The 26987-nt window shown below is 35.9% G+C and overlaps 1 protein-coding gene across 2 annotated transcripts in view; it reads right to left on the bottom strand.

Moving 5' to 3' along the window:
• The window catches only part of LOC149541057 (glutamate receptor 3.3-like), a 35320-nt gene extending 9430 nt beyond the window's left edge, over positions 1-25890 (bottom strand). Inside the window, exons 1-4 of one of the 2 annotated variants that reach the window (XM_089802050.1) lie at positions 25208-25266; positions 23316-23372; positions 18109-19451; positions 17665-17945 (exon numbers count right to left, since the gene is read on the bottom strand). In XM_089802050.1, coding sequence (XP_089658176.1) covers positions 17665-17945; positions 18109-19440 — 1613 coding nt within the window. In that variant the 5' untranslated portion in view covers positions 19441-19451; positions 23316-23372; positions 25208-25266. Of the gene's footprint in view, positions 1-17664; positions 17946-18108; positions 19452-23315; positions 23373-25207 lie in introns of both variants that reach the window. The other variant, XM_089802048.1, reaches the window with a different exon arrangement.
• Between the last annotated feature and the right edge of the window lie 1097 nt (positions 25891-26987).

Below are 26987 nucleotides of genomic sequence, written 5' to 3'. Positions count from 1 at the left end.
ATGCATGCACGATTTAGTGCAGTAGTGATTATGTAAAGTCTAAGAAAAGGGCTTTAACTTCTTCATCCTCACCAGTAAATCAAGAAAAGAAGACCATTGTTTCTGCATCTAATGGTCGTGCTTTCTAGGTGCAAATACTTTGGAGATGAAGCTCCCTACTAAGAAGACAATGTTATGGCACCAAAGACTTGGCCACATTGGTGAGAAGGGTCTTAGAGCCTTGAAAAATAAGAGCCTTGTTGAAGGCCTTGATGATTATAATATGGAGTTTGACTTCTGTGAACATTGTACTTATGGTAAACAACACTATGTTTCCTTTATTCCAATTCTCATTCTCATTAGTCTTCTGGGGTTTTGGATTAGATTCATTCAAATATGTTTGGTCCAGTTAATGTTCCTTCGATATCTAGATCTTTATATTTTGTCTCATTCATAGATGATTATAGTAGGACATTTGTGTATTTCCTCAGAAGTAAATCTGAAGTTTTTAGTTGGTTTAAGGAATTTAAATCCTCGGTTGAAAATTAGACTAGTAGAAAAATTAAGTGTTTGAGGACTGATGATGGCAGTGAGATTTGTTCAGCATAATTTGTCAAGTTCTGTAAGGATCACGAAATTGAGAGACATAAGACAACTCCATACACCCCACAGCAAAATGGAGTTGTAGAGAGAATGAATTGAGCGTTGATGGAGAGGGCTAGGAGTACGTTGAGTGGTGTTGGCCTTGAAAAAAATTTATGGGCTGAAGTTGTAGCCGCTGCATGTTATTTAATTAACAGATCTCCTACTTCAGCACTGTTGAGAAGACACCCATTGAGGCATGGTCTAGCAAGAAGCCCTCATTGAGACATCTCAGAGTCTTTGGTTGTGAGGTGTATGCTCATGTGCCAAGTGAGAAAAGATCAAAATTGGAGAACAAGGCAGTCAAGCGTATCTTCATTGGTTGTGGTGTCGGTGTGAAAGGTTACAAGCTTTGGGATCCAATTGCAGAGAAGGTTCTCTACAACCTTCCATAGTTTATTTACAGCTAGAGAAGGAAGAGAAACAAGAAAGGAAGTAGTTCATATTCCTACTACCCCTAAGGAAGACAAACTATGAGCTACTGATGGACCTGAGAATGTGGAGAGCTTAAGAAGCTTTGAAAGTTTTGAAGAAGAGCAAGAACTTGAACCTCAAACTTTGAGGAGGTCTACTTGTGATAGACAACGGCCCGATACATATGGCTATTCAATTGAGAGGTTTGGATATTCTTTGTTGGATTCCAATTGTATATTTGCTTTGATTGCTAACACTGATGAGCTTAGGATTGTTAGAGAGGCTATGGCTATGAATGGTGCAGATTCCTGGATGGAAGCCATGAATGAAGAGATGGCAGCATTGAAGAAGAATGCTACATGAGATTTGGTACCTTTGCCTAAAGGACGGAAACCTGTTGGATGTAAATGGGTGTTTAGGAAGAAATTGGGTCCAGATGGCAGTGTTGAGAAGTACAAGGCACAGTTAGTTGTGAAGGGGTATTCACGGGTGGAGGGAATTGATTATGGTGAAATAATCTCTCCTATAGCAAAGTTGACATCCATTCAATTCTTGTTATCACTTGCAGCAACTTATGATTTTACAGTTAAGCAAATGGATGTGAAGATAGAGTTCCTTTATCGTGATTTGAAGGAGGAAATTTATATGTCACAGCCAGAGCATTTCGTTGAGAAAGGTAAAGAAAATCTTGTTTGTAAGTTCAAGAAATCTCTTTATGGTTTGAAGCAGTCTCCTAGAATGTGGTATCAAAAGTTTGACACCTATGTGTTGTCCTTGGGATTTCTGAGATCTAAATCTAACCATTGTGTATATTATAAATTTGAAAATGGTCACAATTGTATCATAGTCTTGTATGTAGATGATATGTTATTTATCGAGAATAGTAAAAGAATGATTTCAATTTTGAAGTCTCAGTTAGTAGCACGGTTTGAAATGAAAGATCTAGGTGCAGCTAGATATAATCTTGGGTTTGAGATCATTAGAGATAGAGCTAGCAAAAAGCTTTGGATGAGCCGGAGGAAGTATGTTAACTCTGTATTGGAGAAATTCAGCATGGTAGCTTGCATGCAATTAGTTGTTCCAATGTTACATAGAATGAAGCTTTCTAAGGAGGATTGTCCAAAATCTCCTATTGAGATGGAGGGCATGTCTAGAGTACCTTATGTGAGTGTTGTTGGCAGCTTGATGTATGCTATGGTTTGTACGTGTTAAGTTTAATGACCTGATAATCTCCAGGTCTGAAAGTGCAAACTGCACTTGCTCTTCTAAGTATCTTCGTATGGCCTTATGTATGTGTTCCTACCTCTCTCTTCTAGGAAGCGACTTTCCAGAATTATTTAATATTAAACAAGTGAATCTAACACAATGTGTTAGTCACTAACTAATGATGGATTAGTTTGCATATCGCCGGTTTTAAGAGGAGTCATACAAGCCGACTTAGGGTAGAGATATGCTCTTTAAGGGTCACGTCTCCTAGTCTAGATATTTAGAGGGATAGTGGTGCAGTTTTGAAGGACACAAAACATAATTCAGTCCGCTCCTCCAAGCATCATTATCCAGCAATTTATAGTGCAGAGATATTCTCTTTCAATATCAGATCAAAGTCGACTATTCCTTCTTGTATCGGCATTAAAGAAGTTCAGTGTTCTTCAAACATATCACATTTAAGGCTATTTCCTCAAGCAATATCATACTGATCTATTGCAGAAATATATAATTCTCTGATCAGAATTATAAGTGTCAACTTCATCAGTATTTAGATTATTAGAAGACCATTGTCAGCAATCAAGAAAGGAAATAGAAGTCTGATTCAAAGGATTTGCAAAATATTTACATGGTATCAGAGCTCTGGTAGGCGAACCTAGGCTCTGCAAAATTCAATTATCAGACTCCATATATATTTAGCAACTATCTTCTATTTTCAAATGGCATACACAATTAGACCCGAGGACACATTTGATGGGAAAGAACACTTTGAAGCCTGGAAATTCAGAATCATGATGGTTCTTGAAGAGAATGATGTAAAACAATTTGTTGATAAAGCATCCAAACAACCTCCAGTTGAACCTCACAAATCTATCTAGAGCAGAGGAAATAGAAAAGTCATTCAAATCATTTTAGATGGAGTAAAAAATGATATTGTACCTATGGTTACAAAACATCAAACTATCTTTAATATGATGAATGCATTACGAAATGCATATGAAGTAAACAATGCAACTAGGGTTCTCGCACTGAAAAGGCAACTAAATCAAATTCAGATAAAGAAAGGAGAATCAATAAATTCTTACTTCCTAAGAGTTGCCAGCATTAGAGATGAACTATCAAGTATAGGAACCACTATTAGTGATACAGAATTAACACTTACGGCTATAGATAGATTGCCAAATTCATGGAAGACATTTGCACAAAGAACTAGTGCCAGAGATAATCTTCCAGACTTTAACAAACTTAAGAACGATTGTCTTCAAGAGGAATCCAGAAAACTAAAGAAAGGAGGGAAACCAAAAGAAAAGATGAACTTCATGTTCTTAATACAAACTCCTATAAGGACAAGAAGAAGCATTTCAAGAAGAAAAAGGGAAGTCAAAAGAATGGAAAACCCAAGAAAGATCTATCTAAAATAAAGAGTTTCAAATGTGAAAAATTTGAACACTATAGATCTAATTGTCCTGAAAATTCCAAACAACAAGTAAACTATACAAATGTTATTAGGGAAAAAGATACTTATGATCCTGAGAACCATGTTTTGTACTCCTTACTATCAAATGAAATTTCAAATAAAGCATGGGTAATTGATAGTGGGTCTTCTAAACATATAATAGGATACAAAGAAACACTAGACTCTTTATCAGAGAAGGTTAACGGTAAAGTTACCATTGGTGATAATTCAACACACTTCGTTGAAAGAATTGGAAATTGCACCTTGAAACTAAAATCAGGAAATACTCTTCTTCTCAAACATGTACTCTACGTACCAGGAATTAAAAGAAATATAATCTCAATTACAGCACTTGAAGATGATGGGCATAATGTTGCATTTGTGGACGATAAAGTAATAACTTGGGCAAAGAACTCTTCAATCAAGAAAGCGAAGTTGATTGGTCAGAGAAAAGGATATTTGTATGAACTAAATACATAATCTAGTTGACCTATTCAAGCCTTAATCCATGAAGCTGAAGACATAAATGAAATATGACACAAAAAATTAGGGCATTTAAATTTTAAAACCTTATCAACTATGGAAAAGATGGTTATTGGGTTACCTAAATTAAATAAAGACCACTCAAGTATATGCAAAGGGTGTGCTCTGGGTAAGAACACCAAAAGTCCTTTTCATGATAGTACTAGAAAAAAAAATAATGTACTAGAATTAATTCATTCAAATTTATGTGGACCTATGTCTGTTCCTTCTCTTGGAGGATTGTGGTATTATATCTTGTTCATAGATGACTTCTCTAGAAAAACATGAATTTACTTCATAAAATGCAAAGAATCAGAAGAAATCCTTCAGAGATTTAAAGAATTCAAAACATTAACTAAAAACTTTTCAGGGACTAAAATCAAAACCCTTAGAACTGAAAATGGAGGAGAATATACCTTAGACTTGTTTAAAAGGTTTTCTAAAGAATCAGGGATTAAGAGGGAGTACACTATTTCTTATTATCGAAAACAAAATGGGGTAGCAAAAAGAAAGAATAGGGCAATTATAAAAGCTACTAGAGCCATGATTTTTTATCCAAATCTAGAATATTATCTTTGGGTAGAAGCCTCTTGTACTACTGTATATATTCAAAACAGAAGCCCTCACTCCTACCTTAGAGATAATACTCCTGAAGAAGTATTTACTAAGGTTAAGCCCAATATAAGTCATCTTAGGATTTTTGGATGCCCTATATATATCCATGTTCCAAAAAAAAAGAGAACCAAATTAGAACCCTCTCGAAAGAAAGGTATTTTTGTAAGGTCTAGTGAAAAATCTAAGGCATGTAGGATTTTCATACTTGGACAAAAAAGAATTGAACTTAGTAGGGATGTAATCTTTGAAGAAGACCTTGCATTCAAAAGAGCAATAAGTTTTGATGAACCTTCTCCTTTATCTAATTCTGAAAGAAATGGTGAATCTGAGTCCCACAGGGAGAACTTAAAAGAATTCGAAGATGAAATTCAAAATATGAACCTTGAAGAAAATTCAAAGAAAACACCACTTTGGGCCATTAAAACAGTCGAAGCAGCTCAAGACTTTGTTGCACTTTTCGGAACAATCAGAGAAAGCAAAAGACCTAAAAGATTCTCTAATTATACAACAAACATGAGTGATTTATCCAAATCAGAACCAACTAATTCTTTTGATGCTATTAAACATACAGCTTGGAAAGAAGCTATGACAAAAGAATACAATTCTATTATGAAAAATGATGTTTGGGAAATTGTTCGAAGACCTAAAGGAAAATCTATTGTTTCTTCCAAATGGATATTTAAATTAAAGCATGCTGCTAACGGCAACATTGAGAAGTATAAAGCCAGATTTGTAGCTAGAAAATTTTCTCAAAAAGAAGGGATTGATTATGAAGAAACCTTTGCTCCTGTTGTCAAATATACCTTTGTAAGAGCAATCTTAGCAATTGCCGCGTCAAAGGGATGGAAGGCACATCAGATGGATGTAAAAACAGCATTCCTAAATGGAAAGATTTCAAAAGAAGTATATCTGGAGCAACCTGAAGGATTTGAAACCCATGATCCTAATGCTTTGTTTGCAGGCTCAAGAAAGCTCTCTATGGGCTTAAACAGGCTCCCAGGGTCTAGTATGAAAGAATTGATAAGTATCTCACCAGCTTAGGATTCTCCAAGAATGAAGCCGATCCCAATTTATATTATAAAGAGATAAAAATGATATGATAATTCTGATACTGTATGTTGATGATTTACTAATAATAGGTGATGATCATCTCATAGATCAATGCAACAAAGATCTAACTAAAGAATTCGAGATGAAAGATTTGGGACTCCTTCATTACTTTCTAGGACTGGAAGTACGGCAAAATTTTGACAGTATCATACTTAATCAAGGGAAGTATACAAACATTTTAAAGAGATTTGGAATGTGGAGTTGCAAACCTATGTCTTCTCCAATGGAGACTAATCTACATAAACTTAAGGAAGCAACACCAGAATCACCTTCCATAGATTCTACTCTCTAAGACAGATGATTGGGTCCCTTATGCACTTAGTAAATATAAAACCGGATATTGCTATGCAGTTAATGCCTTAAGTCAGTTTATGTGTGAACCAAAGGAAATTCACCTAATTGCAGTTAAACACATTATGAGATACAATGCACTCTTAATTTTGGACTCAAATATGAGAAATTGCCTTAGACTTACATGGATTCACTAATTTAGATTGGGGTGGATGTGTTAAAGACAAAAAAAGTACTTCAAAATGTTGTTTCGATTTAGGATCAGCGATGATATCTTCAATATGCAAAAAGCAGTCTTCAATAGCTCAGAGTTCCACAGAAGCCGAATACATTGCAGCAACAATGGCCTTTCGAGAAGCAATTTGGCTAAGGAAGTTACTTGTAGGATTATTTGGACAAGCCATGAATCCTACGATTATTCATTGTGATAATCAAAATTCCTTCAAGCTTTTAGTGAATCCAGTTTTTCATGACAGATCCAAGCATATTGAAATTCCTTACCATTATGTAAGAGATAAAATAGACAAGAATTCTGTAAAATTGGAATACAATTGCACTGCAGATTAGACAACAGACATACTTACCAAACCTCTATCTAGAGTGAAGATAGAACACTTCAGGAGGAGACTTGGTATGGTTGAGTTGTAATCCATTTGTAATCTTTAAATTTTGATAAAATAATTTTGTCAAGCTATTGACTGTTATGGGCTCCACCATTTGTATTTGTTATTTAAGAGGTGACGATCTCTGAAATAATGAACACTTGTATAAAAAACATTATAAGAGGTGACAATCTCTTAGATAATGTGCTAAACAATAGAGTTCTACTGTAAGATCTAGATGAGTTTAAGATCATATTGTGATGTAAACATTGCTATGTCTATGAGTCACAATTTGGATAAAGGAAGAAATTTAGTATTCTCCGAGTTTATCCTATATTCTAGTAGATCTTAAACTCAAGATCATTTTGTGATATAGAAATACCAAGTTCTATGTGTCACATCTTGGATAGTTGAAGAAAGTTACCCTTTGGATTTATCCTGTAACTTATCACTAGTAGCAGTGATTTGTCATATCACAGATTTAGTGATATGACATTGTATTATGTGTTTTATGATTTCACATACTAAGAACATTCAAATAGATATAGAGTATTAATTCTTGCTTATTCATCTGTATTGATGTTGCCAGATATGATATCTCTCCGTGTGATTATCAAGCTAAGGAGTGTTAAGTTTAATAACCTGATAATCTCCAGGTCTGAAAGTGCATACCGCACTTGCTCTTCTAAGTCTAAGTATCTACGTATGGCCTTATGCATGTGTTCCTACTTCTCTCTTCTAGGCGGCGACTTTCAAGAATTATTTAATATTAAACAAGTGAATCTAACACAATGTGTTAGTCACTAACTAATGATGGATTAGTTTGCATATCACTGGTTTTAGGAGTGATACAAGCCGACTTAGGGAAGAGACATGCTCTTTAAGGGTCACATCTCCTAGTCTAGATATTTAGAGGGATAGTGGTGCAGTTTTGAAGGACACACAAAACATAATTCAGTCTGCTCCTCCAAGCATCATTACCCACCAATTTATAGTGCAGAGATATTCTCTTTAATATCAGATCAAAGTCGACTATTCTTTCTTGTATCGACATTAGAGAAGTTCAATGTTCTGCAAACATTTCACATTTAAGGCAGTTTCCTCAAGCAATATCATACTGATCTATTGCAGAAATATATAATTCTCTGATCAGAATTATAAGTGTCAACTTCATCAGTATTCAAATTATTAGAAGATCATTGTCAGCAATCAAGGAAGGAAATAGAAGTCTGATTCAAAGGATTTGAAGAATATTTACAGTATGAGGCCATACATTGCCAAAGCGGTGGGAGTCCTCGGTCAAGATATGGCCAATCCTCGAAGGGTGCATTGGGATGCAATTAAGAGAATGTTCAAATATCTAAGGGGCACATCTGAGTATTGCTTATATTATCATAGTAATCCTATCGTATCTTGACATTCTGCTTGCATTCGTGGATAGGTGGATTCAAATTGGGCAGGAGACGTTGACAACAATAGATCCACTAGTGGATCTGTTTTCATAATGTTTGGTGGTGCAATTAGTTGGATGAGCAAGCAGCAAGTTATAGTTGCTTTGTCCACTACGGATTCAAAGTACATGGCAGCTACTCATACTTCTAAAGAGACCATTCGACTAAAGAGATTGTGTTATGATATTGGTTTTGATGCAAGACAAATTACTATCTGTTGTGACAGCCATAGGGCTATTTGTTTAGCAAAGAATGCTACTTTCCATGCTAGAACAAAGCATATTGAATACAGTATCATTTTGTTCGTTATATGGTGGAAGATGGAAAGGTGAAGTTGGAAAAGGTTGATACTGATAGCCCTTATTTTCACTAGACTAAATTTGCAAATTTTGTGGTGAAAATGTTTCAAAAAAGAGTGTTGTGATGTTAGGGTTCATGTTTTATTTGTTTTCATTTTCAGAGGATGGCCCTAACATAATAATTTTGCCCTGACCCAGTTATATTTTCATTTGCCCTAGTGTGAAAAATAATGCCCTAGGGTTGTGTTTTCATCCTATCCCACGAGAAATTTCATAAAAATCAAAGTTTGGCCCTTACCCTAGGTTTTATATCTAAGCAGGAGTTTGTTTGTCTTTTAAATCGTCTCTTACAACGTTATGACAAAAGGATTAGTGGAGAATCGTATAGTGGTGTTTTTAGTTCCCCAATCTTAAGATATGCATGTGTCATAGTATCGCAAATGAAAAAGATAAAGTGCCCAATCTCACAATTCCCTTTGTATCATATGATCGTAGGTCATTTTGAAGAGGTTCTAAGCCCAGTGTGTGATGTTACGACAAATAAGTGATTGGGGGATCGTAAAGACAATTGGGAAGGGTTACGACCATGCGACAACCAATTTGGCGTAGGATCGTATAAGTGTGAAACACAAGGGAGCATTTTAGGTTTTCCGATCCTACGACAAGGAGGTGATTGAGACATTGGGAAGGTCTTCGTAAAGCTTTAAAATGTTATGCTAAGCCCTGGACGTAAGGTCGTGGATGAAAACTTTGAAGTGTTAGATGGCACAAAAAAGGGACGATCATAAGATCGTATGGGTCAGCCTTGGGCCACAAAGTTGAAATGTGTCAGAACGTGTCAGCGTACTTAAAGGTTTCTAATTGGTTGAATCTGCTGAAGTGGATAAAGGTTTTACGATCTCATTAATACCATTGATCATGTGTTGATCAACGAGTGTCATTTTCTCGCAAAAGGAAATTGTGTAACGTTTAAACAATGCGACAAAGCCACTTGGCAGGAGGACACATCGCATTCATTATGTAGGCAGCCGTAAGATCGGAAAGTGGGATTGAAGGTGCTATGATTTACGAAGCAATGGTATCGTAAGGTCGTAAGGAAGATATTTTTGACTTACGATGCTACGAGTGACTTATGAGCGTAAGGTAAATAACGGTAAAGGAAGGTAACATTTTCTCGTAGTATCATAAGAGTTTGAAAGGTAACTGCCGAAGTTATGAAGTGCATAGATAAACTGCGATCGTAAGATCGTAAGGCAAGATAGTTTGAAGTAAGTTTGAAGTAAGATGCTACGTTGTTCAATGTAAACCACCTGTCATGAGATCGTAAAGGATTTAACGGTCAGCTCTAATGTTACGATAACTAGTGTATCGTGAGATTGTAAGGATTTTTTCCATGATTTACGACTATGCAATAAGGTTTTGTTTTCAAGGTATCGTAAGATCATAGAGCCTCTCTTTCAATCATAAGATAATATGAGAGATCTCCTTCTTCAAGTGACGATCGTAAGATCGTAGGGCCCTTGATCCTCGTCTAAGATGTTACGAAGGGTTTGACTTCTGTGACGATTGTAAGATCGTAAACCCTAGGTTGACATGAAGTGTGCTATTCACTTTTCTAAGCTGGAAACGACAACGGACTTCTCGACCGATGAGATTTGAGTATGGTACAAAAAGTGCATTGCTGGATAATAATGGCGACGCTCCCCTAAAATAACAGAATAAGCTGATTTTATGGCTCAAGCATGCTGAGAATCAATGGAACGATGAATGTTGATAATGTACATCGAGCTATAAAGACATTCCATTGATCAGTTACAGTTTACCATTCACAAAGAGAAAAAAATCTAAGCAATTGCAAAGTTTTCAGTTTGTGCAGATAATTGTTTTCAGCACCTAAGGACAAAGTTTATACAGTGTTTACCAACATACATTCAAGATGTCTAATAAAGAGGTAGAAGAAATTCGAGCATTAGACATGGAGGTTGTAGAAACTTTAACTTCCAAGGGAGGGAAGACAAGACAAAGAAAACCTAATAGGTTTGTGGAAGAATGGATTAAGCTTTTCCCAGGATCCTCAAACGCTAATGCTACAAATGACCATGCTTTTGTGGACCCATATGCTCTATGCAGAGATGCTACATGCCCTGGAGTCACGGGTTCTGAGCTATTCAAATATTTTTATCATAACAGGGAGAAGAAGATCCCGATGTGTAATCCATGGAAGAAGAACCTGGCATTATGAGAGATGGAACCATACTTTGTACTCTGGATCGAGCCTCATTCATTGAAGCTTTTGGATTGGATGGAGCCATGGGCCAACCTGTAGACTTGGAGGATCTGCAGAAGAAATTTGAAAGAAATAGAAAAGCTTATACAAGGAAATCTATGCGACAACATATCCCTATGGACTTAAAGAGTGTTGGTGATTACCCTAAGAAGGTGGATAAAATGATGTCTTTGGACAAGTTTAAAAATTACTTTGTAAAAATAGTATATGGCGTCCACATGGGGGTTGGGAAAGATAGAACAAATTTGGTGTTCGAAGCAGAGTTTATCATAGACAGAGATGTGCAAGATTCATACTATGGAGGGGAGTATGATTAGGTTGAGCATATTTTGGTGTTGATGAAGGAAAACATTGCCTTGGCTCAGAGTGGAGAGATGAAAATTTTCAAGTTTCATCACTACTCACTGCTAATACACCTCATCTTGTACAAAAATGTGGGGTACATAAGCCCTAATTTCATTGATCATACCACTAATGCAAATGGAGAGCTCCCAGTTTAGCTATGGACACGAGTATGGGTAGTTCATACCATTTTTCTGATTTTGTGTCTTCATTCAATAATCTCAGCACTGTTATTAGGAAAATGTTAGACCCAGGATACTTTAGGGCATCTGACATCCTAAAGAGTTTATTGAGACCTACCCTGCTCCCACAAAGTAAGAGATTAAATCATAATTGGGGAGATCTCTTCCTATTTCCAACCTTTTCTCTGATGAGATTGTATGGTTGTCCCCAGCCACCCCACATATTGCCAAAATTCATCCCTCCCAGATTGGCTATCATTGAATTCATGTGGCAATTGTTTATGGTCAATAAAAGCTACAGGCTTATGATCCTGAGAGTGAAATCATGACTCTAGAGGAGGCAAGAGACCTTGTGCAAAGGAGTGGTATGTTGTTGGTACCCAGATGGGATTTGGAGCAAGCATTTATGCTTGATCAGATAAGGAGACAAGAAAATGCCATCTCATATGAGGCATATGGTGCTGATGGACTGCAGAGAGGAACAGGATTCAACATTGACACCAAATCTATGGCAGTTTGGAGCATGGCTCCATCATCAAATAAGCCTAAGTTGATGGATGTGCAGAGCACAGATGAGGGTAACATGATTGTGTGGACTTTGCAAGGCACCTCTGGTAAGGAAATCTCAAAGGCCATGAAGCGTTTTTCATTCATGAATGAGGCCAAGGTAGAGGAGATTGAGACTAGACTTGCCAAGTCTGTACATGATTACATTGATGTGAGAAAGCTCTATGAGGATGAGCTTAGGAAAAGCCATGTCTATAAGGAGAAAATTCAGGAGCTTGAAGATAAGGTCCAAGCACTAGAGGCTGAGGTTGCGTCTCTTAGAGAGCAACTTGTAAACGCAGAGCAAGTGGTTACTGCAGAGTAGAGCCAAGAACAAAAAAATCAAGAGCAACCAGCTAAGGACACAACTGAGGCCCCAACACAAACATATGGGTTGGAGGCAAAGGATACAGCAGAACCAAGGAGAATGAGCATTGATGCTCCACCTACTCAGCAAGGAGATGAGGTAAGGACAGTTATCCTTAAGAGTTTGATGAGCCACAAGGTTGAAACTCTAAAGAGTATATCACAACAGGCTCATAGTTTTTATGTTGCTTTACAAAGTGCTGAGCAATTCTGCAATGAGGAACTTTCATGGCTATCACCCACATTCAATCTATAGGGGCCATATATACAGTTCTTAGAGAGGCTTATTGTACTGATGGCTAAAAAGCCAAATTTGCCTGATAAGATAATCACAGTAAAGGAGCGCTTAGATGTAGTCAAAGAACTAATTGGCTTCTTCACTAGCAAATTGCAATTCATATAGGGGAAGATAAAAGTTTTATCACAGGGAATTCAGCTCTACATACCACCAATTTTGGATGCCACTAATACAGTGAGGGATTGGCAGGAATGGTCTAATTCCTTTGGTGCCATTTTGCCTCAAGAGGCCACTGCGGCAATTTTTGAAGACAGCTCTGATACACCTTATAATAAGTTAATTGACTCCCTATTCAGAGCAGAAATAGACTTTAACAAATTTTCTATTGAGTCTAAAACCATTACAAATGCCAGGGGGACTAAAGCCACATAGGACCTAGAAGAGGTCAGAACTACAGAGTGGCCCACCAAAAGGGAGATCCACATTTGGGAAGCAGTGGGAGAGATCAAAGCCGGCAGGAGGTAGCTAAGATATTTTTGCTGAAGACAATAAAAGACAAAGGGGAGTAATCAAAAGAGCATGACATAAATTTTCACCTGCTGACTTTTTCAACTACTTCCTCTTTTGGATCGAACGCTGAGGAATGTCTTGCATATCTTTTTGTTTATTGCTTGCCACATTTTGTATTGATCCAAATTTTGACATGTGTCCTCCCATCTATAGCATGTTGCAATCTTATATAAGGATTTCTAGGATGTGGAGTAGACTCAGTAGAAGTTGGCTATCTGTAGAATTTTCCTATTTTCTTATGTCCTTTTTATAGTCTATCCATTTTTTCTGTAACTATATGAATGTAATCAATTTTTGTATACTTGAATATATACAGTGAACATCGAATATCAGTGGTCAAGTTCTGAGTTATTTTCGAGTCTCTGGGAGTATTATAAGCATTTTCAAAGGAAATCAATACAAGAAGAAAATTCTCTATATATCTATGCCTTTGAGTTTTGTCTCCTTTCTTATATATCTATAATCTTAAGATTGAAATGAACAAGTTTCATTCAGTTTAATGCAATTCATATAAATTATATATCTCTTACTGATTGCTACTGATTCAAAGAATTAAATAATCACTCTCTGTAATTGATAGGGTTTAGGGTTTATAAGAAGGATATGGTACGAGTGAAATTCAAAGCACACTATTGACAAATTTAATTACAAGTTGATTAAATAGGTCCAAGTTTGTTGGTTTTGACTCTATATATTGATGGATAAGACACTGGTCAATTAAATTCAAGAACAAGTTGATGATTCATCTAATTGCAAAATATACATAACAAGCACGCAAATCAATTTACCATTTTTATGTAATGATGAACTAGAAGTGTTGGTCGTTACTTATTTGTTTTTCCTTTCCTTTTGATTATAGTTGGCTACTGTGATCAAGAAGTTTATCAGCAAATCATAGAAGAACATTGACCATTTCTACTATAAGGGATAGTTTCTTGAAGAGAAGAGTATCAAATTAGTAAGATCAATCCCTAAGGTTTGCCTGCCTTGGCCCTACAAAGCCTAACGTAAAGTGAGTCATGATGACTCTGTTAATGTTGGCCCAGAACTAAGTTTTAGCCCTGCCGAATATAGCATTTAGCTGATCCTTAGGCTTGTCCCTGTCTTATACTACCTGGTATTAGGTTTAAACCCACCTGAAATGTTCCTTACCAGTAAGAACTCCAACAGCTACTTTGGAGAATGATGCAGATGCATTGACAAAGCCAGTAAATACTGAGAAGTTCAAATGGTTTATTGGCTTTATGGGTCTTGGGGCCTATGTTGTGATACAGTAACTCCTTTAAGGTCTTCGTCAAGTGGGAGATTGTTAGGATAAGGTGACTCAGCCTTATCATGATTTTCTATTTTATTTATTCTTTTTAGAAAGATGCTAAATAAAGACGAAATCTAAGATCTTCCACAAGGATGGACTTGGAGCAAAATAACAAAAAGTTTCTTTTTCTATTGATTTGATTCTCTTTGCTTTGTTTTTAAGGCAAAAGTTGTGCATAAAGGAAGTTTCTAAAATAAGTTGTAAATGCATTGAATGTAGATGCTTTAGAAATTGTTTCCTTTTGTATGAAAAACTCTATAAATACAAGGCATTGTTTATAAAAAATTATGTGACATAGATTTGAAGAGCGTTGTTATGCTGCCGAAATTATTTTGGATTTAGATATCACAACTGATTACTCTTAAACAGCTTTGGCTCTAGAGAGTGCATTGTAACTGTTGTTGCTGATAATACAATTAGGTCCAGCTTTGGAGTGGTGGGTTTTTTACCGGAAGGTTTTTCCCACATATATCTAGTGTTTATGTGTTTAATCGATTTTCTATGTGTGTTTATTTAGTTTGCAATAGCTTAGGGGTTTGTGATAAATTTCAGCATCATCTCTCCTTTTAGATTTAGCATTTGGAAGCGTTTCAGCACTTTGGCTTCCTCTCAATCAAAATGTCAATTTCTATTTAACTTGCAAAGATGGTAATAATTAGTTTGATATGCATAGGTCTTGAGTAAAGGCTTTAGGGTTGATTGTAAAATCCTAAATGAAATTAGGGTTCATTTGGGTACTCGATTAACTTTGTTTCTCATTTATTTTTAAATTTCTTCAAAGAGGATTTCATCTTTTGGGAAGGGTATTATGGAAGTATTTTATTCTAGGTTAATGGTAGAACAAGCTTGCGTTTTGCACTAGCACAATGAAGAACGTTAGTTTTGTACGTTTTGCCTGTGTTTTCCAATTTGAACAACGAGCGGGCAGCTATCAAGTTTGAAGGTAGCAAGTTACTTATTTTTACAGGTCACCTTTTACAAAAGCATGTTGGAGCAACAAGAAGCTCGTTATTTTATCTAGAGTAGTCAAGAGCCTAAGAATTGCATGTCAAGTTGTCTGAGTCAAATATTACTTCTAGATCCCCCATTTTTTCAATTCTATTAGCACATTTTTCAAAGGGTTGTGCAAGGAGAAAACAAATGAAAGAAAATTATATTGAGAAAAGTTTAGTACCCTTGTACAGCACTGCAGCACACCAAAACTTACATAAGCAAAGCACCCCACCCATCCCCAATCAACAATCAAGTGATACCTGAACAAGACACCTCAATGTAGCATGTTAACAAAACCTACCCAATCAGCCCTATGTAGAGGCTTTGCAGAATCAGCCCCACCTGTACCTGCTACATCAGCACCATGTCAATGACACCCAAACACCACATCCACTTAGGCACCACCAAACCAATCTTTATCTCTCCCATGAGGAGAGAACTTCTACGAAGCATAACTAAAGATCTATAATAGATTTTAGCTTATTTACCTATTCTCTACTGAAATGGCCAGATGCTGGTTCTGATGCGTCCGGATGCTTGGGTGCATTAGGATGCTGCACGGATTCTCCCTGAAAGCGCATCCTGGGACTGTGGGTTCTTGGTGGATGCACTGCAGCGCATCCAGCAAGAATTCACAGGTCCAGGATGTGCTTCCTAGGAGAATCCGGGAAGCATCCAGGCCCATATAGAAAGCACCTGCAGCCAAAACGCCTTTTAGATGTCAATTTTAGCATGTATTTAATTGATGATGATGAGAATATGGATTTTTTGAGAATCTTTATGATTCTGAATGACTGAATTTGATTAGTGAATTTGAAGTTGAACTATCAATGGTGAAGCATCATGCTATGGAATGGTTTATTTTTGTATATTTCTTGCATTTCTTTGCATACATAAATTTTAGTACATATATATATATATATATATATATATGGACGCACCCAAACGCATCCAAAATCCGCCAAAAAAAAATTCCACGCATCAGCACCCCACACCCGCATCAACATCAGAATCAGCATCGGTAACTTAGGATTTTAGCTATCCTCTAGCATTTTTTTCTGGAATTGTGTAAAACCACTGCTGAGCTATAATCTCATGATTGAGGCATATGTAAGGGCACTATTCTACAAAGTGTAAATTACTAAAAGTGGGCCATGTTTTATTGAATTAAGTTGAAGTTCATATTTTCTGTGTGTGCGAGTGAGGGGAGATGGAGGGAGCAGACAACTAAGAGGGAAGGAGGGGCAAGCAAGTGGGGTCCATTGTGTTTTCTAATTTTAACTTCAACCCTTTATTGGCACATTGAATCACCAAAACTATAAGCATTAGTGAGAAACGATTAAGAATCAATGCAAACAATATCTTCGACCCTATATTTATGGACACATTCCTAAGCTAAGTAATTTTAAGCAAAAAAATGAATAAGGCAAGACTAAGAGTAGAATGTAGAGACAATTTATCCTATTGTTTTCAATGACATATTACATCACAAAGAAAATTGAGTCCCTTTATTGACTAGACCATACTCAAAACAATTATTTGGACATCCATTTGAACCTTATTTATTTGTGATATTTTCTTTAAATCTTTGCAATCATAGATATTGTACAGACAACTACAAAGATTCCTCCTCCACCTTTTATAGAGATCATGATGTCTCCCTTTAACAAGTCCATGTATGCCTATAACATCCACCACAATGGGGTGAACACTCACAAGACATCTCATGTTTTTTTCCTCTCAACCTGGAGATCTAGATGTCGCTATCAAGAACATCAGTCTCCTCTTTGATAACAACTCTCTCCTAGCTTCATCACCTGCTCTAAATGTAATGAGTTATAGATAAATCAGCTCCTTTGCTTGTAGAGACAGCTCCTCTCTTCATTGAAATTAACTCAATTTCTCAGAAAGACTCATCATTGTGAATCGTTCATCTAAGAGGCTATAATAATGTATATTTTTCTTATGGATAGGTAATGAGAATACCAATCTCTATTCACCTAAGTTGTTCATTTCTGCTTCCATAAAAAATGTTATTAGTAATCTGTTTGATTGCCAGATGTCTTAGGTCAAGGTTTTAGGGTTTATTCTAAAATATTATATTTTCCTTTACAAAAGTAGAAATTTTAAGGCTAACCAGTAAAAGAAATTAAATTCTTGAGGATATACATGAAACTTCTGAATCATATGGATTAAGAAGCTTCCTATTAAGAGAAAAATGTGAGAAATCTCGCATACCAAAGAATAGTAAGGGCTTGCTTCTTTGGATGTCCTCGAAACTCAGGGTTTGATTTATGCTCCAAAATCCATACAACAGCTCCTATGACAAGAAAGAATGCAGCAGTTGTACACCACATTTCTATTGTGAATGGCTGCAGAAAAGCCCATGTGCCACTGGGATTGACCTCCCGGAGAGGAGTCACCACAGCCAGCCCTGCTTCTATGTAAGGCTGAGTAAAGTCCACAATCTTTGACCGATTGGTCACAATTAAGATGTCCCCAACTGCTGCATCAAATTTCTACAACACTCCAATTATAAATAGATACTCCTACTATGAGTATGCAAATTAATTTTGATGCACACAAAGAAAGAAAGGCAAGAATTATATGATTACTATAAACTGTAAGTGTTTATATTAAAGCATACTAGCGAATATGAGGCCAACAGTTGTATCTACCAACCTTTGAGGCAACTTGCTGCACAAGTTGATCATAATTTGGGTTTGATTTCCCATCTCCAAAAGGTTCAAATTGGTATGGGAATGCATATGGTAACAAGGCCACTGCAGCAAGAAATACATCAATAACAAAACCCTTCATCATGTTGGTACCTTCCACTATATGCACAAGTTCTTCAAATCCAGCCTTTCTGGGCACAGCAATCAAAAGGTGCTTTCCATTATTGGGAAATACCCACCCACGTGGTGTTAGTTTATTTTGACCTGGCCATACTACATCAACCATTTTCTGACCCACAGTCTGCTGGTTGCGTGGCTTGGCAATTCTAATGTCTGGAGGGGTAACTGACAAGCCTGACTGATTTGCCCAATAACTTACCTTGCGAAATCCTGTTCCAACTATATTGATAATCTGAAAGGTAGTATCAACCAAATTTCCAGTTACATCAAATTTCACAGGACCAGTTAAGCCAGTGAAATTAGTTCGCAGCAACATATTCCGCAGCTGTGAACCTCCTGTGAAAACCTGTAACTTTGCTAGATCCGTTTTGCTTCCACTGCTATTGGAGATCCAAGGATAGCCTGTAAAAGAGACATTTCCTCCTCCACTCAAGAAAGTGTCAATTGAACGGGCAATAGTCCAGATTGCATCATAAGCATATAGCCCAAATGCATTCAAACGGAAATCAACGGTCCTAGCTTTGTACATATTATTCCATCTTACTGTAAAAGCATGCTCCAGACCTGAAATTGGAATATGCCTACGTATAGCAAGGACTCCTTGGAGTGTGTTCATGGTTTCATAATCGAGTCCATTAGAGTCCAATAGGGAAGAGAGCCAATCTGTGGCTATCCAGACATAGGTACTGTTTAACATTCCAAGGTAATATGCCTCGTCAAAAAGATCAAGTCCTGTATCTGGATTCATATGCACAACAAATACCCTTGACTCCATCAAGGCTAACTGGACCAAGGCACTACCAATTTCATTTTTAGTAACACCGGGACGAAATGCTATTTTGGTAACAATTTTAGCTCTTATATCTTCTAGTGCGTCATTCAAAGCAGCTATACCATTTCTCCCATAATCATCATCAATATATACAACCACAACATCTTTCCAGCCATAGAAGCCAATCACAGCTGTGATTGCCATCATTCCATACATATCATCATGTGCCATACGAAAAAAATAAGGATACTGATAAGATGAGAGAGTTGGATCTGTTGCTCCAAATGACAGAATTGGTACATGAAGTTCACTCGCTACATGTGAAACAATATGAGCAATAACAGAAGATTGTGGCCCTACTATTGCAACATTGTTTGTTTTCATCAACTCCAAAGCTGAAACAATAAAAGGAAATAAAAAACACATCAGAAATGATATTATTTATAATCAGTTTGAATAATCAAGAGCAAGGACTCTGTTACACTAAAAGATCTGTGGACTCAATAATTGCAAAATTGAAAAATACAGCATTATGGCAGAAGCTTCATGCATGATAAGAGCTTGATTAGGAATTATTTAACAACCAAACAAATAAGAATCTAGAATGAAGGAAAAAAAACATGTAATGAGTGGAGATGATGTTGATATGGTCATGTAGACAACTATATTTCTTAAGTTTTCTTAGGTCTTCTGTTTAATCTATGTTAGAAATATTGGTATTTTTCTACTTTTTCATTTGTGTAATCAAGAAATTTGCTGAAAGAATCTGATCAACAAAATTGGCCGATAAAATTAGCTTAGAATTATATCAACAAGGGTTTACTCCCTTTCAAAATCAGTTATAAAGAGCAAATATCATGAGAACAAAAAATCTCTGATAAAAACTCCACGAGATAACTTCACAAATATAATAGGATTACTCCATCAATATCAGTTCTTGTATTCTCTTCATGCTTATTTGAGATTTTTGAATTCAGATTCATAGTATTTCGTTTTCCTTTGTATTAGAGCATAAGTTTAGTTAGGTGTCATTTATTAACTAATAGTCCATTTCATTTTTGGTTAGTTGATTGTCAATTTTTCGCTGGCTCTCTCCTGCCTTGCCTATAAGCAAGACATATATTCATTGATTTGCATCTCAATATTGTTCATCTTTCTGGTGAAATATTTTATTCTCGTAGAGATGGTTATATTGATGGTTGTGATCCTGGCAGTAGAGTCTTTTTTATAACACTTTATAATGATTATTTGCTCAAGATATAATTTGACTGTTATTAAAGCAGATGAATAGTGATTTTCTTAGTTACCCGCGAGTCCTATGAATAGTTCAGAGAGCACTAGATGCAGGCACTTGTATATATACCCTTGGTACTGTATGCATTGAAAGAAAATGAAAAATAATGCTTTGTGAAATTGGGTAATATATACCTATAGATTGTCTGGATACTCTTGTAATCAAATTGAATGTGATTTTTTGGCATAAGTGTGGATACATAGGATCTGTCACAATTATTAGTGCATGGAGCTATGTAAAGGATGAAGAACTGCATGTGCTACAGGTAAGGTAGCAAATATGCCAGTAAGCGGAGATCTTAAGTGCTCGGCCATTGTTCATTGCATGCAGGGAAATGGCTAACTGCAGGTTTAAGTTAACCATCTGAGTCAACAAGCCATATATGCCAGTAAGCGGATCTTAAGTGCTCAGCCATTGTTCATTGCATGCAGGGAAATGGCTAACTGCAGGTTTAAGTTAACCATCTGAGTCAACAAGCCATAACCTACTGCAAGAATGATTTTAATTTTGTAGTGTTGATAGCTGAAAACTAGAGTACAGGAAGCCAAGTTATATTCATGACCATAGTTTATCACTCTCTTAAGGTATAAGAACAATCACAAGAGAATCTATGCAAATGATCCTGACAGAAACATAATCTGAGCTAAGCTACCTAAATTTATATGTAAACTAAACCTCCAAATTTAAATACTTTATAAGGATGAGATTGTAATGTAATTGGAATCAATCAATACATAGGATTTAAGTTTCAAGTCAAGATTTTTTGTTTTAAGCTAATTTTGAATATTTTCCTTGCATCTAAATTCCTATTATAGTTTTTGATTACATGAAAACACGTTTTGAAGGGCCCTGAAACCCTATTACAAAAAGTAGCTAAAGATATTACAGCCCAACCGGAACAAAAGGACTTAATCAAAAAAGACCAGCATAAGAAGAAAAAAGCCAGCCAAGGAAAAGAAAGCAACAAAAGGCCAAAGCTACAAAAGACAGCCCACCCCAGAACAGAAAAAGACCGGGAAAGCACAGCAGCACACCACTAACCAACACACTTCAGAAGCTCCACAGCCTCCAGCTCAAGCTTGTCCATCTTCTCCGCCACTTGCTTTATCTCTTATACCTCTGTGGGAGCAGGAGAAGCCTTCCTCTTGGTGCTATCTCTGCTTCTTTTTCTAGGACCCGCCTGGCTGTCAGAATGAGCCTCCTTGTCTTCCGTGATCTGGATAATAGCCCTATTATCAGTAGATCCCTCCAGCTTACCAATGAGAATTTTAATGTGCTCATTAGAAGCTTTGAGGATCTTGTAGCTCTGATCAGCAATACCTTTTAGAGCCTTTTCCATGTTGGAAACCCTGCCATCCAAATCGATAACTATAAATTCCTATTATAGTTGTTTCTTTATTTTTTAGAATTTTTTTTTTATGTCAATGCCAATAGCTCTTTGGTTGCAATGTTGTTTTTTCATTTGAGGATCAAATCTTCCCTTATGAAACTAGATTTCAAACTTAATCAAGCTGCACTTGAGAAGTACTTCAGATCACAATTTCTATCAAGTAATTTTGTTCTCCCAAAACACCTTTCTATCTTTATAAAGTTTGTGGAGCCAATGTTAGTTTTCAATTTTATTAATACGCCCATCAGATTCAATTCCTTCTCACATAGACCTTCATGATTCTATTATCTTTTTCAATTAGATACTGAGTGATCTGGGTTATGTTTGAATCAAGATTTGTCTAGGGTGATCTATTACTTCATCACAACTAGAGTTACTCTTTTGAGTCTTTTCTATGACATTAGTAGCCAATAAAGCAATTAACAAGTCTTATGTAGTTAAAGTTGATGGGTAATTGAGCATTCATAGACTTAAAGCCCTATCTTATGCTGAAAAACATAAGTGGACACAAGTGATCAGTAAGCCAAAGTTTAAAACATAACCTTTGATTTCCCTCTTATTGACCTCTCCAGTAACCAAGGAGATGACAAATGTTGCCTTCACAATGATTCTTCATTCAGAGTCTTGTAAATCTTTATCACAAGATTTCAAAAACCTGGTGCCTAAGATTGTGACAAGCACTTTGACCAGGATCATCTATGATTTTCTAACTTGTGTGCAAAGGAAGGTCAGAAGTCTGAGCTCTTCAATGACAACACATGGTAAGTGACTCGCTTTAGATTGTAGCAGATGTCAAATCCTCAGACTAGGCATGAGATGATCGGTAAAGAGAATTAGCACTACCATTGCCCCAAGAGTCAAGACCTTCAAATACCTAAGTTGCTGGTTCAGATTCTGGTTTGGATGCGGGTTCAACATTCGGGTTCAAAATTTGATCAAAAAAATTTGGGCTGGGTTCGGGTTCATTTTGGGTTCGTCTGTACAAGAATTTTATATTTTATATTTTTTTTATATATATGTAAAATTATGCTGCAGCAAATAAGTTCATAAACAACTATATGAAGTGCGGGCATGTTTTAGGGTTGGATTGGTTGGATAATAAATTAAATTATATTTAAACCATAAAAACACCTTTTCAAAACAATAAAAACATAAAAAAGTCAAACTTTTTTGGTTGCACACCCAAATTCCGTCCAATTCTTCCTGGGATCTTCCGTCAACTACAAAATTTGCTCGACATTCGCCCAAATTCGTCCAGGGTCCAAAAAAGAGAATCCGCAGGGAATTCATCAGACAAATGACGAATTTGACAAGAACCGGAACCGACTTCGAATTAGCTACGAATTGAATGTCGAATTTGCATGCTAAGGGGCGAATATGGTAACTTAGTGAAATACCTTGAACACAAAGAACCTAATACATTACTCAAGAACTTTGAGCTTATGGCATTGTAGGAACATGTGTAAGTAATAACCACAAAATAGCATTATAAATTGTTCATTGTTTATCCTTATATCAGATATAAAATGAAAACAGCAATTATGGTAGAAAGAAATTTTACTTCTGATTATGCACCTTTTTAAACCAGCATTCTTATTTGGATTTGTGTATCCCAAAGTGCACGAGCTGAACCTGAGCGTGTATAGTCTTTGAACTTAGTGCAAAAACCAGAAGAATCTTTGTCATGAACAGGATTCTGTTAAGTCAAGTTTGCAATTTAAATACATGCTTGAGGACATTAAAAAGAAAGAAACAATTGACAGTTTCACACTGATATCAAGTTTTCAAAAGAAACTATTAGACCATTTTTCTGCAACTTTTTGGATAATTTTTTATGGGCATTACAGTAATAGGCTTAGCATTAAGTAATTTTCTACATAGTTTTGTTGAATATCTCTCTTAATGCTTTTCTCAAATTAGAAATTAACAAACACATGTAGTCAGTGGTTTCATGAAACTGCTTTCTGAAATTTCCTAAGCAAATAAAAATTCAAATTTTCCAAGAACCCTATTTCCTGACTGGATAAAATCCTCATATATCTGTACATTTAGGAAACAGCAGATATTATGTATGCATTTGTTTTGGCTACTCTGTTATTTGGTTTCCTGTCTAAGTCTAACCCTGGATTTACCAAAAACAGTTGAAACCGTTGATAGTCATCAGTTAGCAGTTTCAAAAACAATTTTCACAAATGTACAACCACCAGAGCAAATCAGTTACAGATACTATACTACCATGTTGAATTAAAGATGAAGTGGCAGTTCCTAAACCACTGGAGCAGTCTATGTGGACTGAAGGAAGCGGCAGCTTTAATATGTGTGACCCAACAGAAAGGGAAGAAACAGTCACAACTTTTAGCACCCAAATTCATATAAGAAGCTTCCGGTGCACGGGAGGACCTTTGCAAAAGCATATGAAAGCCTATCAAAAGCTTCTCGGAGATTGGAGTTGTATTTACACATTCAACAGAGTAGGAAAGACTCAGTTCCAGTAAATGAAAAAGTCTTGAAGGGAAGCATAAACCGGCATCCAAATTGTGATTACTCCATTTACTTTGTTTAATTATGGCTGACATAAATATTCTATCGGCGTCCACACCTAGTTTTCACTCCATTATTTGAGGCTCTCCAGTATATGAAGGCCGGGTATGTTTCTGATTAATGAGTAAGTGCAGGTTCAAGCAACCATAAACACTGTAATATCCAGTAAAATTTCAGCTAAACATCAGTTAAACAACAGCTAATAGTAAGTAACAAAGCAAACAAGCTAAACTGAACACACAACACAGAAACATAGCAAAGGTTAAAGTTAAAAGCCGAGTATGTTCTTTTCTGTGATGCTGAGTCAATTTCTCCAGTTGTATGCACATTCTAACTAGCTTTCAAGGGCTTTTAGATAGTTCGAATTGGAGCAGCAAGTGATTCTGGTTATCTGTGGTTTCCTAGCTAGCTATTTGACTTAAATACGGATCAAAATTGTGGTTTTGAAGGTTTTAGGGTAAATCAATCTTTTGCATTTTTATTGCAAGAATTATTAAGTTTTATGAATCCCATATATGCATCACCAAGTTCACAGTTGTGAGTCATTAATCGGAGATCAATTTTCGCACATGACAAAAACCTTAATTACCATATACTTTAGTTTCACCTGATTAGATACGTCAGGAAGAAAATAAAATACAAATTATGGAGATCTTAGAGTTAACTCATTGGCATTAGTATAATTCTATTCTTACTCTAAAGTTGTTTTTTCTGATTTAGCCAGTCATCTAAGCGAGCTTTTCCATTTCTGCTAGCATAGTTTGTAGGTGCTTCCAATGAAACCAGAGAGTTGCAGTTTTAGTCATGAGAAAAAGAAACAAAAATACATTCCTTTTTAATCAAAATAGTCATGATTCCATTTCAATATTTGCAATAAATTTTAGTATTGCTTCAATTGTGAAAACCAAAAATTGAGCACAGCATACCTGCAGAAGTCCCCATGAAAGCACTGCAGTTGGTGTCCATCATGGTGAGCACAAGTTTTGTTCCATTGAGCAGAGTCTTATCCTTATTAACATCTTCCACTGCCAACTCAATCGCCTTCTTAGCCACTCTTCCAATGATAGTATCGTAGGCCACAAGAGCACCCACGTTCACAGTTGGAGGTCTAGTTCCATTTTGTGCGAGACCGAGACATACCCACTCGGGAAAAAGCACAATATACACAAAACCCAATGTTACAAGGGCTATCCAGCCAGTATACATTCTTCTGGGAGGCATTAAAAGTTGCTACAATTCCCATCCATGTATTCTCTTCTGTGTAACAGAGACATTAGAAGTTGCTGCTAAAATTCGTAAAGAAGCTGAACAGCTAATTTGGTTGGTACTCATGTTTTAAACAAACATATATATACATATGGATCCTAAATGAGAAAGCAATTGAAGAGAGGAAGCCGCCAGGACCCTTCCGCAAACATTGAATTGATGAGATGGACCCAATGCCCCCAAAAAGACTCACGTGAATCGGAGAATGAAATGGTGGAGGTAAAGCCATATATTCGTAAACAGGACAGGAAACTTTTACCTACTAGAAAATTGAAATCTGGAGCTTTATTGTTGCGGATGCCTGAAAGTCTATGTACAACTTCGTTTTCCGCATCTATTTCATGAATTTTGTGGTTGAATAAGGTCCACTAGTACGAGATTCCGACACCGTGTTCAGACGTAGCGTGTATGGTTAAAAAAGGTGTTTTAAATGGAAATGGAGGTATAATTACTTTCAGAAAAGACCCGGGAAAAATGAGCGGGTCATTAGATGCGGGATAAGATACCAAAATAATATTGTTTTTTCGCTGGTACGCATCTGCAGAGTCAAGTGGATTGGATGGAATGAGGATAACCTGCAATAAAGTATACTTTGTTGGAGATTAAAATGTTTTTAGTCACATTTTTTATCTAATAGAGCAGTTTACAACTAATAAAGTTATGAACATGTTATTGAATAAAATAAAGAAAGAATAAACAATTGTTAATAATAAATATGTTATTTTTTAACAATAAAGAATGCTACTATAAATCGATAAAAATTGAACTTTTATTTATTTATCGTTTGAGTTTTGCATTTTTCTTTGTACTTGTCTTTCCATATATATCATTATGCTTTAAATTATTGTAGAGTGTCCTTTGAACCAATATAGAGTGTCCTTTTGAACCTATATAATATTACTGGTTTCTTAAATTAAAAAATAAATAAATAAGGTTAAAACTTTTGGAAGTATACATTGAGAAAAACATTAAATATAGTTGCCGCTTAATTAGATGTATCTAAATGTGGGAATGCATCTCAACTTATGTTAGAAGGGATAAGAGGATTATAATTTAAAAAACTCTTGTCTAGGTATAAGGTGGTAAATATTACTCTATCTTCGTTTGACCTGGATATGTCTATCATAATTATTAAATTAAGAAAAGTAACAAATTAAATTACAAAGAATTATATTGTTGGGGAGTTTTAGATAGAGTTAGTTATATTGTTGGTAATTATATAAATAAAAATAAATATTAAAAATTAAAAATTGTATATATTAAGAGTTTATTATTTATTGTGTTAGTTAATTGGTGGTAGTATTTTGTTTAATGTGTTTGTGAGCTTGGGTTCGACTTTATAATAAGGGGACGAGGTTCTTAAATTGTGTTCTTACTAATTTCTAGCTTTAGGTGTTTCGTGTTAAAAATATATATAGATTTAATTTAAAATATTTGGTT

The sequence above is a fragment of the Cupressus sempervirens genome, chromosome 9 (assembly GCF_028749045.1).
Source record: "Cupressus sempervirens isolate cs-2001-9-10 chromosome 9, ASM2874904v1, whole genome shotgun sequence".
Lineage (NCBI taxonomy): Eukaryota > Viridiplantae > Streptophyta > Pinopsida > Cupressales > Cupressaceae > Cupressus > Cupressus sempervirens.
The sequence above is the reverse complement of the archived record's forward strand: the minus strand, read 5'-3'. Positions and strand labels throughout refer to the sequence as shown.